The following is a 17,652-nucleotide window of genomic DNA, read 5'->3' as shown; positions in this document are numbered from 1 at the left end:
AAAATCACAATGAGATTATATTTTATATCCACCTTGTAAGTAGAAATGTGGAAGTTCATTAGTACTCAGTATTGATGAGTATGTGTAGTAACAGGAAAGTACACTGCTGGTGGAAGTTTATTAGTTGGTACTTTGGAGGGTAATTTGTTGTTATCTAGTCAGGTTGAATAGGTTTCTACCTTAGATGTAATAATTTCATTTCTAGATACCATCAGAGTATGGGTTCTCAGAATATGGCTACAGGTCGATGCTGAGATCCTTTTATGGAGTTTTTAGGGTCAGAACCATAGTCATAATAATAATAATAATACTAAGGTCTAGTTGCCTTTTTCATTCTCATATATAAGAATACAGTGGAAGTTTCCAGAGGCTGTATGACTTATGATAGATTCATTGCTGTGACAGCTAACAAAATGTTTATTTGTATTTTGTATACTCATGTGTTTTAAAGATGTGAAATTTATAATTTATAATTTATAAATTTATAATTTATAAATTTATAATTTATAATTTCTATTAAAGTGGTTACCTGTTGCTATAACCCACCTCTGCAAAAGCTTTTTGAGGTTCTCTAATTTTAAAGAGTGGATACTAAAACCATAAAATTTGGAAAACCACTGTCCTAGAGCAGTGGCTTTTGGAGTGTGATTCCAAGACCAAGTGCATCATCATCACAGGGGAGCTAGTTAGAAATGTAAATTCTCAGATCCCATTCTAGACCTACTCAGAAACTTTGAGGGTGGGGGCTCAGCAGTCTGTATTACAACAAGCCCTCAAGGTGAAATTCTGATCAGTGCTGAAGTTTGAGAACCAATGTTTTAGAGAAACTCAGGAACCACATTTAGGAATGTTCACAGTAGTAGCATTAATATTAGCAAAAATCCGGATGCAACCCAAATATTTACTTACAATAGAATGGATAAATAAATTGTGGCATGCTCACATGCAAATAAAGAAAAAAAATGGATGATACAATATTCACCAGTGATGAATCTTAAATAAAAAAACAAAACAAAACAAAACAGCCAGCAGCATGTATAATTACTCCATTATAAAAGTTTATAACTTCTCTGTGTAACTCTGTCTATTGTGTATTGTTTAAGGTTACATATATCTGTTATTTAAAAAAAGAAACAAGAAAGAATATATAACACCTTTTGGGTTTTTGGATCCAGGAGGCACCAATGGGAAGCTTTGGTGATACTGGAAATACACTGTTGCATGGAGCTGGTTATTTATTGTATTTTTCTTTAAATTATATATAAAATATATATACAGATAAATTATATATCACTATTACATGTAATTATACATATTAATATATAACTAATATTTCTGTATATAACATAATTATGTATATAAATCATATGCCCATTGGTATTATGATTTATTACATATAAAATATTAAAGTAAATTCTGAAATCAGCATAGTTTGGAAATACTGAATGGTTGGTTTTCAGTTTTAAGATCAGCAGGGAAAATAACTTGGATTTCATATACTTTTTATATAAATCAGAAATAAAAGAATCATTTTACAGAGATCTCTATTAAAAACAACTAAAGGTTTACCTCTTAGTTCTGTGGAAACCCTAGCTATCCAGTATTTCTTATTCATGAAGGCTCTTGAGTGGAGTATTATTCTTATTTTTATTTTTCATTTTTTAAAATTAATTTTTTTTAACATATGATACATTATTTGCTTCAGGGGTACAGGTCTGTGATTCATCAGTCATACACAATTCATAGTGCTCACCATAGCACATACCCTTCCAATGTCCATCACCCAGCCACCCCCTCCCTCTCACCCCTCTCCACTCCAGCAGCCCTCATTTTGTTTGCTGAGATTAAGAGTCTCTTATGGTTCGTCTCCCTTTCTGGTTTCATCTTGTTTCATTTTTTTCTAGAGTATTATTTTAAAAATGTGTTTCTATTTAGAAAATGAACGTGGGGATGATTCAAATAGTTAGTGACTGCTTGTGGCTCCGGGAGCTCCAAAATGTTAAATTTATTAGCACTTTTTAAAATGAACAACCTCTGCTGTATGGTTTTATGTAATAATTTGTGTATGACCTCTAGGAAAGGCTAAATTACACAACTGAATGAAAATTAGCTAGTTTTACTTAGTCTGCTTAGATGTTTGGGTGGGGCAAAGGGGCTAACATTAATCCTGAAGTTACTTTTGGAAAGTATGGTTAACTTTAGAGGCTTTGAACTTTATTAACCTTTTAAGTATTAAACTTTTGAAATGTTGGTAAAGATGATGTTGAATAAAATATTCTGAACTCTTAGTGCTTTAGTCATTCTAGATATGCATGATAATAAAAGAAGAGGATTATTTTGGGTATAGGATGGGAAAAAGCCCTCCAAGTATGGAGATAAGTAATGGATTTTCTACATAAAGCTGCTTTAAAATTGTAAAATTATTTTACAACGTCTAAAATTATTTACAGTTTTGTCAGAAAAAGTTAAGTGAAAGGGGAAGTATGTTATTCTTAAAAGTTTGGAGATACATAACAAATCAGATACTATATATATGTGCTTTGAAACTAGAAATTGTGCTTCTCATAAAAATGATTCTACTAGCATATGTATTTGATTATAGCTGCTAACACAGTAGACGTTCACTTAAATATAGCAGTATATGTGGAAAATATGCTAGCTTATGTATATTTTATAATTTAACCTGTGCTCCTGAAGATTTGGCAATGGAAAAGAAGCTTGTAAACCGTTAATATATTCACATCTGAAAACCGATGTGTTCCATTTCATATTACCTTTTGGTACTTATTTTGTTGGAGAGACATAGTTCACAGGTAAAACCTATATATTGTAAAATGATACCGGAAAAATTTTATATGTAAGATTAGCGAAATACCATTTGGGATTCTGCTAAATTAAAAGGTTTAAGAATGTTACTTATTTTACTTTTGCAGCTTTCTATACAATATCTGTTTTTCCTTTTGTTTATAACTTCAGACAGCTATTTGTGTTTTATCTCCACTTTTCTCTTTATTTTGTGCTGTGGGCTTTGAGAAGCAATAAATATTTCTTACTGAGAGTCCTCCTCTCTTTGTTCTGCCATCGGAGGTCACATGTTGCTCAAATTCTTTGTTGGTTGCTTTTGACTAATGCTTTTCCGCAGCCCCGGGCTCAGCTCCTGGTTCCCAGTATGGCACAATGACCAGGCAGATTTCTCGACACAACTCTACCACTTCCTCGACATCTTCTGGTGGATACAGACGAACTCCCTCTGTGACTGCTCCATTTTCTGCTCAGCCTCATGTTAATGGAGGTCCACTTTATTCTCAGAATTCAAGTAAGCTTGTGCTTGGCAGGCGTACAGCAACAGTGGAGTTCCTTTTGAAGGAAATTATTTGAAGCTGTTGTTCTTGCCAGTGATAGACAACAATTGAAACCATGCTATTTCATGTTTATTTTGTCTTTAGGAAGTCAGTCTTTGAATCCTGCCATTTTAAGAATTACCGCTTATCACAAAAAATAATTGCTTATCACTTTCAAAAAAATTCAGATTTACTGAATATACTTACATACTAAAATTTAACTAATGGTTTAATATGGTGTTTTTATTACTATAAATAGAACTAGAGAAGAAAAATAGTGAAATTAAGCTGAGTTTATTTATATTGGCATGTTTGACACACTTCAGTAGCAGTGAAAGAAAGAACATTGAAAATTTTTCTTTAATAAATGAAATTGCTGGCTATCACTTTGAAGCTTGTTAACCTGTACTGAAATGAGTTCAAAACCATTAAAAACATTTGTGATGCCTGCTTATTCTGTCTCTAATCACTGTAACACTGGGGAGGATTTTCTTCTGATTTCTTTCTCTTCGTGTCAAATTGCACATCTCAACACTAACTGCAGTCAATGTTTTTAAAGGCTTAAAGATATTTAAAGATTAGCAAATAGTTTTGGCATATAATGGCAGGGAGTATGAATTGCTTAGGGTAATCAATAATTTCACTTTCCATGTTAAGATGCATAACTCAAAAAGGGAAAAACGTCTGACATGAGCCTGTTGCCCAGTATTATGGCTTCAGGAGGCAAACACTGGGCATAGACTGGAGCACACTTTCTCATGTGGCGCTTGTAAGTATTCTCTAGAACTGCGTGTTGTAGTACTAAAACAACACTGAGTACTCCGTTTCCCTAAGAAGTTGGTTTTATTTATAATGCATGTTCTGAACATGTATTTTACAGCAGAGCTAGAGGAAAGTTCTCTTGTTTCCAGTGTAAATTTTAGAGTTAAAGATTGTGTTCTAGCAAAAAACTAAGAAATGAAAAACACTTGAGCAAAAATGTCAAAATTTACAGATAATCCCCAAATTTATACAGTTCTTTTTCCAGACTAAAATTTTCATCCAGGCTACCTACCAAGAAACTTTACCCGTTAGAATTTTATCTCACGTTTCCCCTGATTTCCTTTTCGTAATGAAAGGTAGCTAGAGTCTGAATATTCCATGGATTATCTGGTTATTAGCCTCCGTAGTTTCATGATCTTTTCATTTTTTTTTCCATCATATGTTGTGTTTTTAGATCCCATCTTTATGTTCTTTATTTTTCTTTGCCTCACTTAGGTATTTAGTTCACTCTGCAAATAGGGTTTTTGGTGACACTTTACCTAATTCGTGTAGTTTTATTTCAGCAGTGCTCGGTGGGTTCCTTATTTTCAAATAAGACCTTTTCATTACTGAGTGACTATATCTTTTAGATACTATAAAGGAAATTTGGATTCAAATTTTGAAAATATTAGGTGTCAAAATAACTATCCCTCAATCCGAGTTACTGTTGGTGTTGTAGTAATAGTGGTAGTAGTGGTGGTTGCTGTAGTAGTAGTAGGAGGAGGAGGATGTAAATGTTTTTAGTGTTTTGATGTGCATATTTTCCCTTCTGTCCAGATGTGGTGGTAGTGACTAGTATCTTCATAGCATAGCTTTTCTTTTTCTCTCTGTACTAACCAGCATGTCTAGTTACTAAGGGTTGTTTCTAAACAAATTTTTTAGGTTTGTGGGAGGTTTGTTTTGTTTTGAAATCAAAACTGTAACATTTTATTTATTTAAGAGCCTTCTACATCCAAAGTATCAGAATCAATGAGGACAAGTTTCATAGTGAATTGAATGTTAATTTTAGCCATATAATGAATATTAATGCAATTACATTGCTTTGGTAAGTTGCTGCTGCTTTGAATACTGAACCTCTTTCAAATTTTTATGCTTACCAACAGAATTTATACAGCGGGTTAATTGAAACGACCTTTTGGTTAAATGATCCTTGGGAACCAATAGATTGTTTTTCTCTGTCAATTTAGTGTCATGTTTTAGTGACTGCCAGTAAACTGAAATTTTGCAGAGTCAGTCCTGACTTTCTAAGCAATCTCTGGCAGTTACCGTCTTGCTAAAAATGGGACAAAATGATAAACTTACGAATGTTTACTTCTGGTTTGCTGCAATTTTTAATACATTTGTTGCCCACGTGAGCATTTGATACCAATTTCCTATAAATTACATCCCCTCCCGTAGGAAGTTGAAGTGTTTTCAGCTACTCAGGGATTCATTATAAATTACTTTAATGCAAATAATTGAGTGTTTTCACCTGTTATGCGATCAGGTTTCCTATTTCGAACAGTGATAAAATGAAGAAGGTACTTTTGAAATACTTACTATGAAACTCAGTGAACAATTAACATGGTATGTGGAGCAGTCTTATTCCATAGGAAATTTAGGAGGGATATCGTTACAAATAAAATTGTCACCTTAGAAAATACCTTGTTTTACAGTAACAAGGGTTTTTCCTGGAGAGCTATGTGTAAATTTAGATATATAATGATTTTAAAGGAAACCTGTGATTAGTATGTCTTTATAACGGAATAAATGGCTATTCCATAACATAACATATTTATTTATTTATTGATAACATGGATTCTGATTTACAACATTACCTAGATATTACCTGCTAGGTTATAGCGATATGGCGAAAACAAAATATCCTGGAAATATCGCTGTTACTCATTTTTTTAAAGTTTTTTTAGAATTTGAAAGTTCATTACCTGAAAATGAGTGGATGGTAAACTTAAATGTTCCCCAAACAGTTAACATTAGGGTTAAATTAAATGTATTTTAAAAAAATTAACCAGTTGGCTAAGCAACAACTCCCGTTTAGGTTGGCTGGTGGGAACTGACATTGAAGAAGGTTCTGCAGGTTTTTGTTTCGTTTTTTTGTTTTGTTTTGTTTCATTTGCAAACTGTTCTTTGCATACTTATGTTTGTGGTCCTTGTAACTGACTTCTGCTTTTTGTTTGTTTTCTTTTCTTTCCTTTATCTGTTTTACTTCCCCCACACTGTGTTGTCGCTACCAGTATCTATTGCTCCACCCCCTCCCCCTATGCCTCAGTTGACTCCACAGATACCTCTCACAGGCTTCGTGGCCAGGGTGCAGGAAAACAGTAAGTTCGGGAAAACTGAGCTGTCAAGAGTAGAGGCTGTTTCCTTATAGCATGCATGGCTGATGAGTCATCATTTTCTTACTTTTATTGAGAAGCTAATCTTATCTTGAAAACAGGTGCAGATACGTTTTTGAAACTGAAGAGCACGGTCTTCAGTTTTTTCTCCTGTGTGCATGATTACTGACCCATATAAATTTCAAGACTGCAACTTTCTTACGTTATTTACATGATCTCAAACATGAAATCTGATCTTTGCAGATTCTTAAGGAAAGCATAATGAAACAAAATTTCAAACTGTATGAAAACTACCAGCTTCCAATAGTTATTAGGGGAATTAGAAGACACTTTGTATTCTGTTGCCAGCAAATTCTTCAGCATATAGAAAACTAAAGTATGAGATTAAATTTATTACGCATTGGGGGCAGGGTTTTTTTCCCCCTTTAGTTACATAAAAATTTTAGTGAAAGCTTTGTAAAAGCCTCAGATTTTTATACAGAAATAATTTTGAACCTATCCAGGTTATCCATTTGAGTGTGATACTGGCAAGCCCTTTTCTGTTTTGGCTACATGTAGGCCCGTGAGGAATATTTCTGAATACGCACATCTCATGCTTTTAGGTCCTCTCACAGACAGGTCAGTTTAATGACTTTTGGAAATTCTTTTGAGTACGTGGATTTGATTAGGATAGAGTAGTCTATATTACTGCCTGATTACCTTGACGTTGCAGACGATGTATAATCCTAACCGCACGATCAGAGTGAGTGTTGACAAAATAAAAAATACCACCATTACTGAATTATACTAGGCCAGAGTAGCTGTTGAGATTAAGATGGTAATTTACTTCAATAAATTATGGTAATTTATTGTAAGTAATGGTGATTTACTTCAATAAATTTTCGAATGGTTTCAACAAATGTGTAACTCACATGACTACCCCATCCTCCAGGAGAATACAGTGTGGCAAATTCCATTGTTCAACTTTTGCTGACCCTGTTGTGTAATTCTCCACATTTCTTCCCTTCCTCCAGTTAAATAATTGTTTATTCAGTGTTATGTGCTAGGCTCTAAGACAAAGTTTCTACCTTTAAGAACCATTTATGATTGAATGGGCTTTTTATAAGATGTAGTTCTAAAATGTTGAAATTTCCGAGTGTAAACCATCCTTATTGTTAACATTTGTTTGAAAACTCTAATATTTTAAACTTATATAAAAACTTTGACTTATATAAAAAAGTGAATCTTATTTTTTGAAAAGAACTGAATAAGGGTAAATTGTTGGTCCTTAATGCTGTAAGAGTTTTAAAAACTTGAGCAGCCTTATAGTCAATGGGAGGATACTTTAAGATAGCCATAATAAACATCCATTTAGTGGGACCAAAGCATATTGACTAGCATTTTGGTAAGTTGTTTAAAAAAAGATTTTATTTATTAAAGAGAGGAAGAGTGAACATGTGAGACAGAGAGCCTAAGCACACCAGCGGGAGGAGAGGTAGAGGAAGAGAGAGATGCAGACACCTCCCCCCCGCCCCCCGCCCCCCCCCCCCCCCCCCCACTGCCCCTACTACTGCTAAGCAGGATGCCTGATCCCAGGACTCTGGGATCATGACCTGAGCTGAAGGCAGATGCTTAACCGACTGAGCCACTCAGGCACCCCACCTCTTTTTTTTTTTTTTTTTTTTTTAATAGAAATTCAGTATTAATGTATGTAAATCTGGGTATGCATGGTTTTTGCTAAAGACGACCGTGGTACTGTTTTATTTTAGTTCTTTTCCCCAGACTTACAAAGTGGAATCACTTACTCTCCTTGCACTGCAGAATGTGCAGCTTTATTTAGGATCTATTTTCTTTGAAAGCACGTTAGGAAGATTGATTTTAAACTATGTATCAGTATCTTACATGTTTTATGGAGTATGAATTTTGTGTTCTGTTAAATATGCAGTTTCCTGTGGCAGTTAGCATACTAAATGTGCTTCAGCAGTTTAAGACATGAGCCCCTGAAAGAGTTCATATGTTTAAATCTGTGTATGATTAACATCAGGAAGCATTTTTGAACTAATTATGTGCGGTGCTAGACAAAGGATGATGCATAGAGCATAAGATTGAGTAGACCTCTGCTCTTGTGTATATATAATTTGGAGATAAATCAGTGTAGATTCATGGCAGTTGGACATGAAGACAGTTGAGTGAAAACATGAAACTGGTAAGTTATGTATATGAGTAAATGCAATTTAGGGATTCAGGCAAACATATAATTTATACCTTAAGCCAAATTGAGGATAGGAGCTGTGGCTCTTTGATGTTAGGATGGATTTATAGCCATTTTCTTCTCCTCTCAGTAATACTAGCAGCTTTGTGGAGAAGGGAAGGGCAAAAATAAATGGATCCAAGCGTTTGATGGAAAAAGATCTGCTTGATAGCTATCAAAATGAACATCACTACACAGGGTTTGTTTTCTCATAGTTTTCCTCGTCCCCCGACGGGATCAAATAAAAAACCACAGAATTGAAGTGGTTGTGGAAGTAGGGCTGTTATCCACAGGTGTTCTAAATCTGGATCCCTTGGTTATATTCTTGGCATGTTATTCCAAATAGGGTGGAGTAAGCTTTAAAACCTGTATTGCAAAGAGATTATGACTGCATGCTTTTGATCACATAAATAGCCCCAGAAATTGGCATCTGAGTTAGTATATTGGTATTCTGAATTTCTCCCCTGCAGATATTATAGAATTCCTTGTATCAGTTTATGTCAAAACATTATCATGTCTTTAACTTTCAAAGAAATTTGAGGATCAGAATTTTGAATTAAGAATTAGTTGTGTGTTCTGCATTTGAATTCCTTAATATTGGGAGCACTTGTTACCTGGTATCATAGTAGTTCAGTGAGCATAGTTCTAGCCTGACATTTTCTCATTTCACTGTTTGATTATTTAAATCACACACATACATGTACAACACCCATCTACAACGTGAGGTATGAGTCATTATTATTGGTTTGCATGATGTAAGTTCCTTTTTGTTTGTTTGTTTTTAATTACATCTTCCTGCAACACTTTAAGAATTTTTATTGTGGATGTATTCTTAGAAAATTTCCCCCATCCCATGCTTAAGTTTTACTAGCAATAATGCAAAAATTCTTAGCTTGCTTTCTTCATTTAAAATGTTGATTATGGATTATAGATATTTTTTAAAATATTCAGTGAGATTTTGTATTAGCTTGCAATTATTTACTTTCTAATTTAATTTCTCTGGTTAAAATTTAAAGAATAGGAAGCCTACACATAGAAGCAGACCTGATACTGCCAACTTTTTTCTTGATTAAAATAGACAAAAATAAATATCCACCCACTGGAGGCTTATTTCTGGGGAACTAAAAGATAACTGAAAGCTAAAATTAGGGATCTGAATGTGCACAGTGAGTGGTTATTGAATCCTAAATGTGATGGTATACATAATATTTACAGTAGTCCAGATGAGAAATGTGACATAAGGCTTGTTTAAGGAGGTAGGCTAACTAAAGGGTGACATTTGTTCTGACCCGAGCCTTGGAGTAAGGAAACTTTTTTACTCCTGTAATCCTTATAAAAAGAGACATTGTCTCCTAACCTCCTGCATTCATTAATTTGTAGCACTTCCTAATACTCTCATTTTTAGCTCATTTTATTACTGCAAAATTATTCTCACAAGTAGTAGAAGCTCTAACACACCAAGCTTTTATTTCTAATCATTGCATGTTTTATTATAGTGCATGCTATATACAAATTAGAGCTTTACTAAATTCTTTTAACTTATTAATTTTCATTTACTCTGATTTTTGATTCAAATCAATTATCTGAATTCTTTTAGTTGCTGATAGTCCAACTCCACCGCCACCGCCTCCCCCAGATGACATTCCCATGTTTGATGACTCTCCACCTCCGCCACCACCACCTCCAGTGGATTATGAAGATGAAGAGGCTGCAGTAGTTCAGTACAATGATCCATATGCAGATGGGGATCCTGCTTGGGCCCCCAAGAATTATATTGAGAAAGGTAAGGTGCAGTCATCATTGAGTTGAGGTAAAGAAAATTTAACGTACTTACAGAATTTGAGAGCTGTAAAGAACATCTAGTCCATGTTTCTTCTCAACCCTTTGAATAGCTTTACCAGCCAGCATAATTTAGTTAAGCCTTATTTCCTGTACATTTCCAATATAAAGGGATGCTCTATCTTTATTTAAGTTAAAAATATGTTATGATGTTAGATGTGGTTTTTCAAATGACATAGGCTTCCAGCTGGAGATGAACTTGCCTGTTTGCATTTTATAGATGAAACAAATAAGGCACAGAAATGAGTTACATGACTTATGGCTTACTTAAAGGAGTTAAATGACTTACTAAAGCTACACAATTAGTAAAGACTTAAAATTTCTAAGCTCTTAAAAAGAGAAACCTTTCATATCTAAATATTTTAAAACAAATTGGGACTATCATGAGAAAGAGCCTCAATTAAAAAGTTTTCAGTTAGTTGATTTTGTAAAAGAGAAGATAATCACTAGAATTTCATTTCATGAAATTATGTATAACTTTAACTTCCAAATTTGTCAAAATTACCCGACATTCACTATAATTTATGTATTAAGAAAACCATGGTAAGAAAGAAATCCCGTTTTTAGAGAATTATTTGCTTTTTTAAATCCAGCTCTGTGTTGTTTTAAAATCTGTGTTTGTCGAGTTTTGAAAATGCTTGTAATGTAGTTTAAGCACATTGGATTGCTTTCGAAACACATTCCCTCACACTGGCCTTTACTCGGTTAACTGACTTTAAACAAGTAGCTGTAGCTCGAGACTGCAGCGCTCTCCTGTGCCGGCTTTGAATACATGGCTAAAAGGGACTTTGCTGTTTTTCTTTTGTGGATATATTTGTGTGTTTGTGTGTGTAAATTTTTTGAGTATAGTTGACACACAGTGTTATATTCGTTTCAGGTTTACAACATATGATTTAGCTTCTCTGTAGGTTATGCTGTGCTCCCCACAAGTGTGGCTGCCATCTGTCACTGTACAAGCTACTAAAATACCATAGACTACACTCTCTACACTGTACCTTTTTAAATATTTTTCAACAGTGAATATTCTACATACTGTTCAGGAAATCTTGAATATATTTTCTCCTTTATGTTTAGATTCTCCTCTGCCTTTAAATAGAGATACGTGGTGGTTATATTGAGGTTGATAAACTTACATAGTCTTGAGTTGTGTACCTTTATTTCCCGGTTTGGAAAAGCAAATTTAACTTTAAATTGGGATTAATATGGAACTAATAAAAACTGATAAATTTAAAATGATATAGTGGTTAAGACACTTGGCAATAGAGCAGAATTACAAAATGTCTTTACAAGTTGAAATAATAGTCTTTAGTGGTCATCACACATTTTATAAAAGACCAGATAATAAATATTGTTAACTTTTTAACCATAATTAACACAGCAGCATTCTCTTAGTTTCAGGTGTATAACATAACAACTTGATATGTTTGTATTACAAAAATGAAATATTCTTGACTTTGCCAACCATACAGTCTCTTCTTTCACAGCTACTTAGCCCTACTCTTGCAGCCCTTAAGCAGCCATAGAGAGTACTTAAGTGAGCGGATGTGTCCATGTTCAGATAAAACGAATTTTTAATAAATTACAAAAAAAGCAATGGTTTGGATTTGGCCAGTGGCCATTGTTGGCTGATCTGTAGTCCATGTCAGAGTTGAGATTTAGTAGGATTATATTTAAAGTCTTTTTAAATAGTCATCTTTATAATCACAAGATGAATTAAGATGGTTTAATAGAAATTTCGTTGAATATATTAATCAACGGTATGACATGAATGTTCCAAAAGCCAAATTCTTAGAGTACATTAGTTGTACTGTGAGCTATATATACACACAATGTATACATATATATATATATAATATAGGTATATATACCAATCTGATCATATCCATTTATATTACACTACATTATGTCTACTTTTGAGTACCACATTTTAAGACTGTGCAAATTGGAATGTCAAGAGGAGAGTATCAGAAGACAGTATCTAGGAAGTGCACCTATAACGTGAAACAGCTGAAAGTACTGTTTCTAAGTTGAGAAGATTGCAGGGGAACTAGGTAGCTCTCTTCAAATTTTTATCATGTAGAAGTAGGAGTTCAGCTCTTTGTATGAGTTAGGATTCTGGAGAGTGGAGTGGACATTGAATTGTTAATGATTAAGTACTCAGCAGTAAGGATTATTGTATGAGAGAATATATGCATTGGGGAGGGGAAGTTGGGTACAACTAGGATTCATTTACAGAAGGACTTGGGTTCAGTACTGTTACCAGCTCTTTGTCTAAGTGGAACTAAAACCATGAGGAAAAAAAAGCTTTCATTCTGCTGACTAACTTTGAGGGTATCAGGCTTTTGTCAAGATCAGTCTGAAAGTTCTCTATATACCCAAACTCTAACGTATTGTGACTCTGAATACAAAGAAATTGTTACCAAAGCTGATAAATAATAAATAATTGACAGGTTAATAAGTAGTATGTTAACTAAGTTATTACAGTATTTTCCTTACTAATGATTTTCTAGTAATCACTCCATTTTCTTGAATGGTTATGTAGCCAAAAGTAATAACAGGATAATCATTTAGTACTATTTATTCTGTATGTTTTTGGGTTTTTTGGAAACTGGGTAGGTCAGTGACCTTTATGATTCTGCTGCAGAATTAAAATGGAGGAGAATGGACTTGAGTTTACTTAATACGGTTTTGTAAAGGGAAAAAAGGTTGCCTATTTTAATTTTTGTGAATGGTGCTATGGATCAGTACTTTAGGTCTCTTCCTTATTTATAATTCACTAATTCAGAAGGAGAAGTTACCTTTCTCAGGGGAAAAGCAAGTTCCAAAATATCTTAAGTGCCCTAAGAAGTGTTTTAAGAAAAAAGATAACACGAAGTAATGAACATCTATTTCACATACCATTTCACATATACTGGAAAATTACATATAACTTCCGAACTATCAGGCTATAAAGGCAGAATGAAGGAACAATTAAATTTATAAACCTGTTTGGAAGACTAGTAATGTTTTGATGACTGTCTTTTCCACAGCACTGTTTATAAAGGAAGTGACCATTTTGAACGCAAAATAATCAAATACCACAGAATTGGAAACCGTTCTCTAAGTCTTAATTAATGGGTCTTTGCTCACCTATTTCCCCCTTAAAAAAATATCCCGTTGACCTTTAACATATGTAAATACTTTTTTAAACAATCTAGGTAAGTCTGCATAAATTACATGCATATTTTCTGTTGATGAGTAGGATGAGATTGACCTCCCAGGATATGCATAATTTCCAAATTAGGTTGGGTTGTTACCTGATTTACTGATTAGCTCTGTAGCTTTGCCCACTACCTATTTTGGAAAATGGTGTTTTGCAATGGTTGGCACTTAGTCAATATTTGAACAATTGAAACATCTAATAAATATGAAAATTCGGGGATCTTTCCTGGATAGAGGAACTGTGGACTTCTCTCTGGCCAAGCTGTCAGTTTGGTCCTACCATCAAGCCAGTGATTGAGGCACATGGTTGGCCACTGACTTAACCTGTTTTTACCAATGCTTTAAGAATTAACAGTATTTGTACAAATAGTTGGTTTTGCTACAGTATCGATTTAGCTGGCATTGCATTTAAAAATTCAGTTAAATGTTGGGAATAGTGCACTTACCATGGCATTTCAACTGTTCTTTCCATAGTTGTGGCAATATATGATTATACAAAAGACAAGGATGATGAGCTATCATTTATGGAGGGTGCAATCATTTACGTAATAAAGAAGAATGACGACGGCTGGTATGAAGGAGTCTGCAATCGAGTGACTGGTCTGTTCCCTGGGAACTATGTTGAATCAATCATGCACTATACTGATTAAATTTTTTGCTTTTAAAGTAGGTGGTTCTTATTACTCAGTCATACTGTGGGACTATTACGGTTAACAGAATTGTCTTAAAATGTTTTAAAATGTGCCCATTCTTTCAGGACATGCTGTTTTATTGATATAACTGAATGTCTACCTGTAAGCATACATCTTTGAGGCAGTTTGTGTATTGCTAAACAGCAATTTATACAAGAGGCTGTCTGTAACTGGTTATGCTTATGTACTTACTTACACAGTTAACTTTATGACCAGCTTAAGTATTCTGGGGGTGTGGGGTATAATATTTAACAAATCATGATTCAGATTGTACTATTACATGTTCAGTGCAGCATGGTTACTAACGCTATGTCAGACTAATATTAAAATCAGAAAATTTCAATCCTGGTGCTGGTCATACTTTTTGTTTAGACTTTCTCATTCTTGAAATATGCTATTTGTTTAAAGCATGCATACAAATTTATGTATTGAAATATACTTAAAAAATCCAAGATGCTTCCAATTTGTGTAATATTTACTTGGAGTACTCGTACTTAGGTCTCTTGAAATGAATTGAGTCTCTAAGGTCTCCATGTGAAACAAAACAAAGGGTTATCTGTAATGTTGTAATTTGTACCTAAGTTTTTTAATGAGTGAATTTGCATTATAAATTTTTTCCATTCATAAATACATAAGTGAACCAAAGGTTTTTGTCCTTTCCTTCACTGGTTTGCTTTTAAAATAAATAAATAAATGAATAAATAAATAAATAAATAAAGATACTGATTTATTGCAGAATTATGGTTCTATTTTCTCAATATATTAACTTGGAAAAAAAATATTAGCCTTATCTCAACCTGTCCCAATGGCAGTGACTGATTTTTGCAGATTTAAAATCTGAGATGGGTATTTACAAGTCAATCTGCTGAATTCCTTTTCTAAAGTAACTTTTTCAAAGCTAAGAAAATGTATTAAAGTGTGCACATTCTGTAAGTAAAATTCTTAAGGACTGCCGTATCAGTCCTTCGGTTTTCCAGTGGATTGTTGTATACTGGGTTCGATGAAAGGAAATTATCTTTTACATGTTGTTTTTGTAGAAGTGGGTGCAATTGACTTTTGAATAGGCGCTATTTAATCCATTACCTGGCACTAGCAACATAAAAATGTTTTAAGAAAATAATTCGAAAAAAGGTGGATCATATATAATCAGTGAACGGGGAATATACCTGACCAACAGATTTATATTGTCTTTTGAAATAACTGAAATGCAACACATGCACTTTGTGTGTCTCCTCTTAATTTAAGGGAAGGTTGGAGGGATGTTTTTTTCTTACCTTGTGTGTAATTCTGTATTGCCTAGGATATTAAAGTAGAGCACTCACGTGTGGGTTTCTGTGTATTGAGGATTTGTTTGGATTTCAAATTACAGTTATGTACTGGGCGTCACAGACGTGTAACAGCATAGTAAATGGTAAGACTAGTGCAGAACATTTATTTCTGAAAATTAAAGGCCATTATTGCTACCAAATCAATGTGACTGTTGTATATGCATTTTGCCTTTGTTAATTTTAAACATGATTTCAGTATCACTAGTGATCAGCTAGCAACCTTTTTCATTTTTTCAAGTGGAATGTTCTCTTAATTTTGTATATAACCTGTTGTCTAAATTTTATGTACAGTCTTTTATAATAAACCATTCTCCTACATGAAATTTTGGATACTGTTAAAATCTAATGTGGATTGAAATGTAGACTTCACATTTTTTGTGACCTTTACTCCTATGGTGAAACACGATAAACCATTTGAATTTTAACATTGATTATTTATTTGTGTAATGGCTTTACATGTGGATCTTAACAGTGTAAACAATACCACATATAACCATCAAGATACCTCGATTAGAATTTACAGAACTAGAGTGACAGATTTGGATGGTTTAATTACATTTAAAAAGTTTTCTGAAAAACTTTGCCAATAAAAAAAAATTGCCCATCAATAAGGTTGAAATGATTTTTTGAAATGATTTTTGGTTACCTGCACATGAAGCAAAGAATATTTCACAAAATTCTTTAGGCACGGTCTGGTAAAGTAGCTGCCAGAAGTAACAGAAAGAGTTGTCATTTATCTCTCGTGAGTACAATTTCTGAAAGCTGTATGAGGGCATCTCTTTCCGGGGATGGTCGAAGTTTACTGATCTCTCGTATTGCTTCATGGCAGTACCGCTGCGCGAGGTAGGTGGTTTGCTGCACACCGTCACTCTGGTGGGTAATGAACAAAAGAGGACAGACGTCTCACTCTCTGCTCAGCTCTTAAATTCTTGCTGTGACAGTTAAAATGTCTCTGTCGTGATCAAGTGCTGTCTCTCCCAGCTTATCATTCCAGCTCCCACGCCTACTGCGTCGAGGCACTTTCCTCAGGTGGAAGCACATTTGTATGCCATCAGCGTGCAAAGCAACTAACTCATTAATATCAAATAGCCACCTACTTTCCTTTAAGTATTCGATTTTTAAGTGATAAATTATAAATTTAAACAGCAGACATACACATAATAAAGCACAAATGATGGAGATCAACAGTTCCCTTCTTCCCCAGACCCCAGCTTTACCTGCTGGTTTTAATGTCTTAATTAGCAACTTCAGTCATTATCTATTGCCTTTGTGCTGAGAAAGGTGAGGATGGAGCCCAGCCGCCCTACGCCTCCTGGTTTGGTAATTCTATTACCATCCTCAGTTCTTCTATTACTTGTGTCATCATGCAACACCAACTACTTCCTTTATCTCAAGGACACCGGTGTTCCTATTCTTTAACACTACAGAGATGTGCATTCTCTTCTGGAGCCACGTTTTTCTGTTGGTTCTAAAAACTGAACGTTAATAAAACACTGTTTCCATGATGTACATATGTTTACTACAGAATCAAGTTATGTACTGTCACTTCATTTCCTTCCCCATCATTCCAAGCTCACGAGCCCACTGCCATTCAGAGTAGAATATTCCTGACGTCACTCTGAAAGGCCTGATTTTCTGTACTTTACTGATACAAAATAGGATGCATTTTATTTTGCTTTGCCTTAGTATACCGAATCCCACTTTTGAATGTAACTGCCTGATCTTTCTACTGCCTTCATCATTCTGTTTGTTGCTTAGACTGACCACCTTCCAGCTGTACCCGCTGCCATCCCCAGCAGGTTTCTGTGAGATGCAACCCATTCCACTGGTTTGAGTGCTCACAGCTTTCACTGTCTTGGGGGTTCCATGTTGTTACTAAAATAC

General features: G+C 34.3%; 2 protein-coding genes across 11 annotated transcripts in view; one reads left to right on the top strand and one right to left on the bottom strand.

Moving 5' to 3' along the window:
• Window positions 1-16,203, top strand: part of ABI1 (abl interactor 1) — a 123,795-nt gene extending 107,592 nt beyond the window's left edge. For 3 of the 8 annotated variants that reach the window (XM_080811565.1, XM_080811563.1, XM_080811562.1), the window contains 4 exons: window positions 3,143-3,316; window positions 6,377-6,463; window positions 10,306-10,491; window positions 14,223-16,203. In XM_080811565.1, the coding sequence (XP_080667691.1) occupies window positions 3,143-3,316; window positions 6,377-6,463; window positions 10,306-10,491; window positions 14,223-14,398 (623 nt within the window). In that variant the 3' untranslated portion in view covers window positions 14,399-16,203. The remainder of the gene's footprint in view (window positions 1-3,142; window positions 3,317-6,376; window positions 6,464-10,305; window positions 10,492-14,222) is intronic. The other 5 variants (XM_080811567.1, XM_080811566.1, XM_080811564.1 and 2 more) reach the window with 2 other exon arrangements.
• The window catches only part of PDSS1 (decaprenyl diphosphate synthase subunit 1), a 52,092-nt gene continuing 50,623 nt past the window's right edge, over window positions 16,184-17,652 (bottom strand). For all 3 annotated transcript variants that reach the window (XM_080811571.1, XM_080811570.1, XM_080811572.1), the window contains exon 11: window positions 16,184-16,638. In XM_080811571.1, the coding sequence (XP_080667697.1) occupies window positions 16,498-16,638 (141 nt within the window). In that variant the 3' untranslated portion in view covers window positions 16,184-16,497. The remainder of the gene's footprint in view (window positions 16,639-17,652) is intronic.

Source organism: Martes martes, assembly GCF_963455335.1.
Source record: "Martes martes genome assembly, chromosome: 8".
In the NCBI taxonomy this organism is placed as follows: domain Eukaryota; kingdom Metazoa; phylum Chordata; class Mammalia; order Carnivora; family Mustelidae; genus Martes; species Martes martes.
Note: the sequence above shows the minus strand (reverse complement) of the source record. Positions and strands in the feature narration are given on the sequence as shown.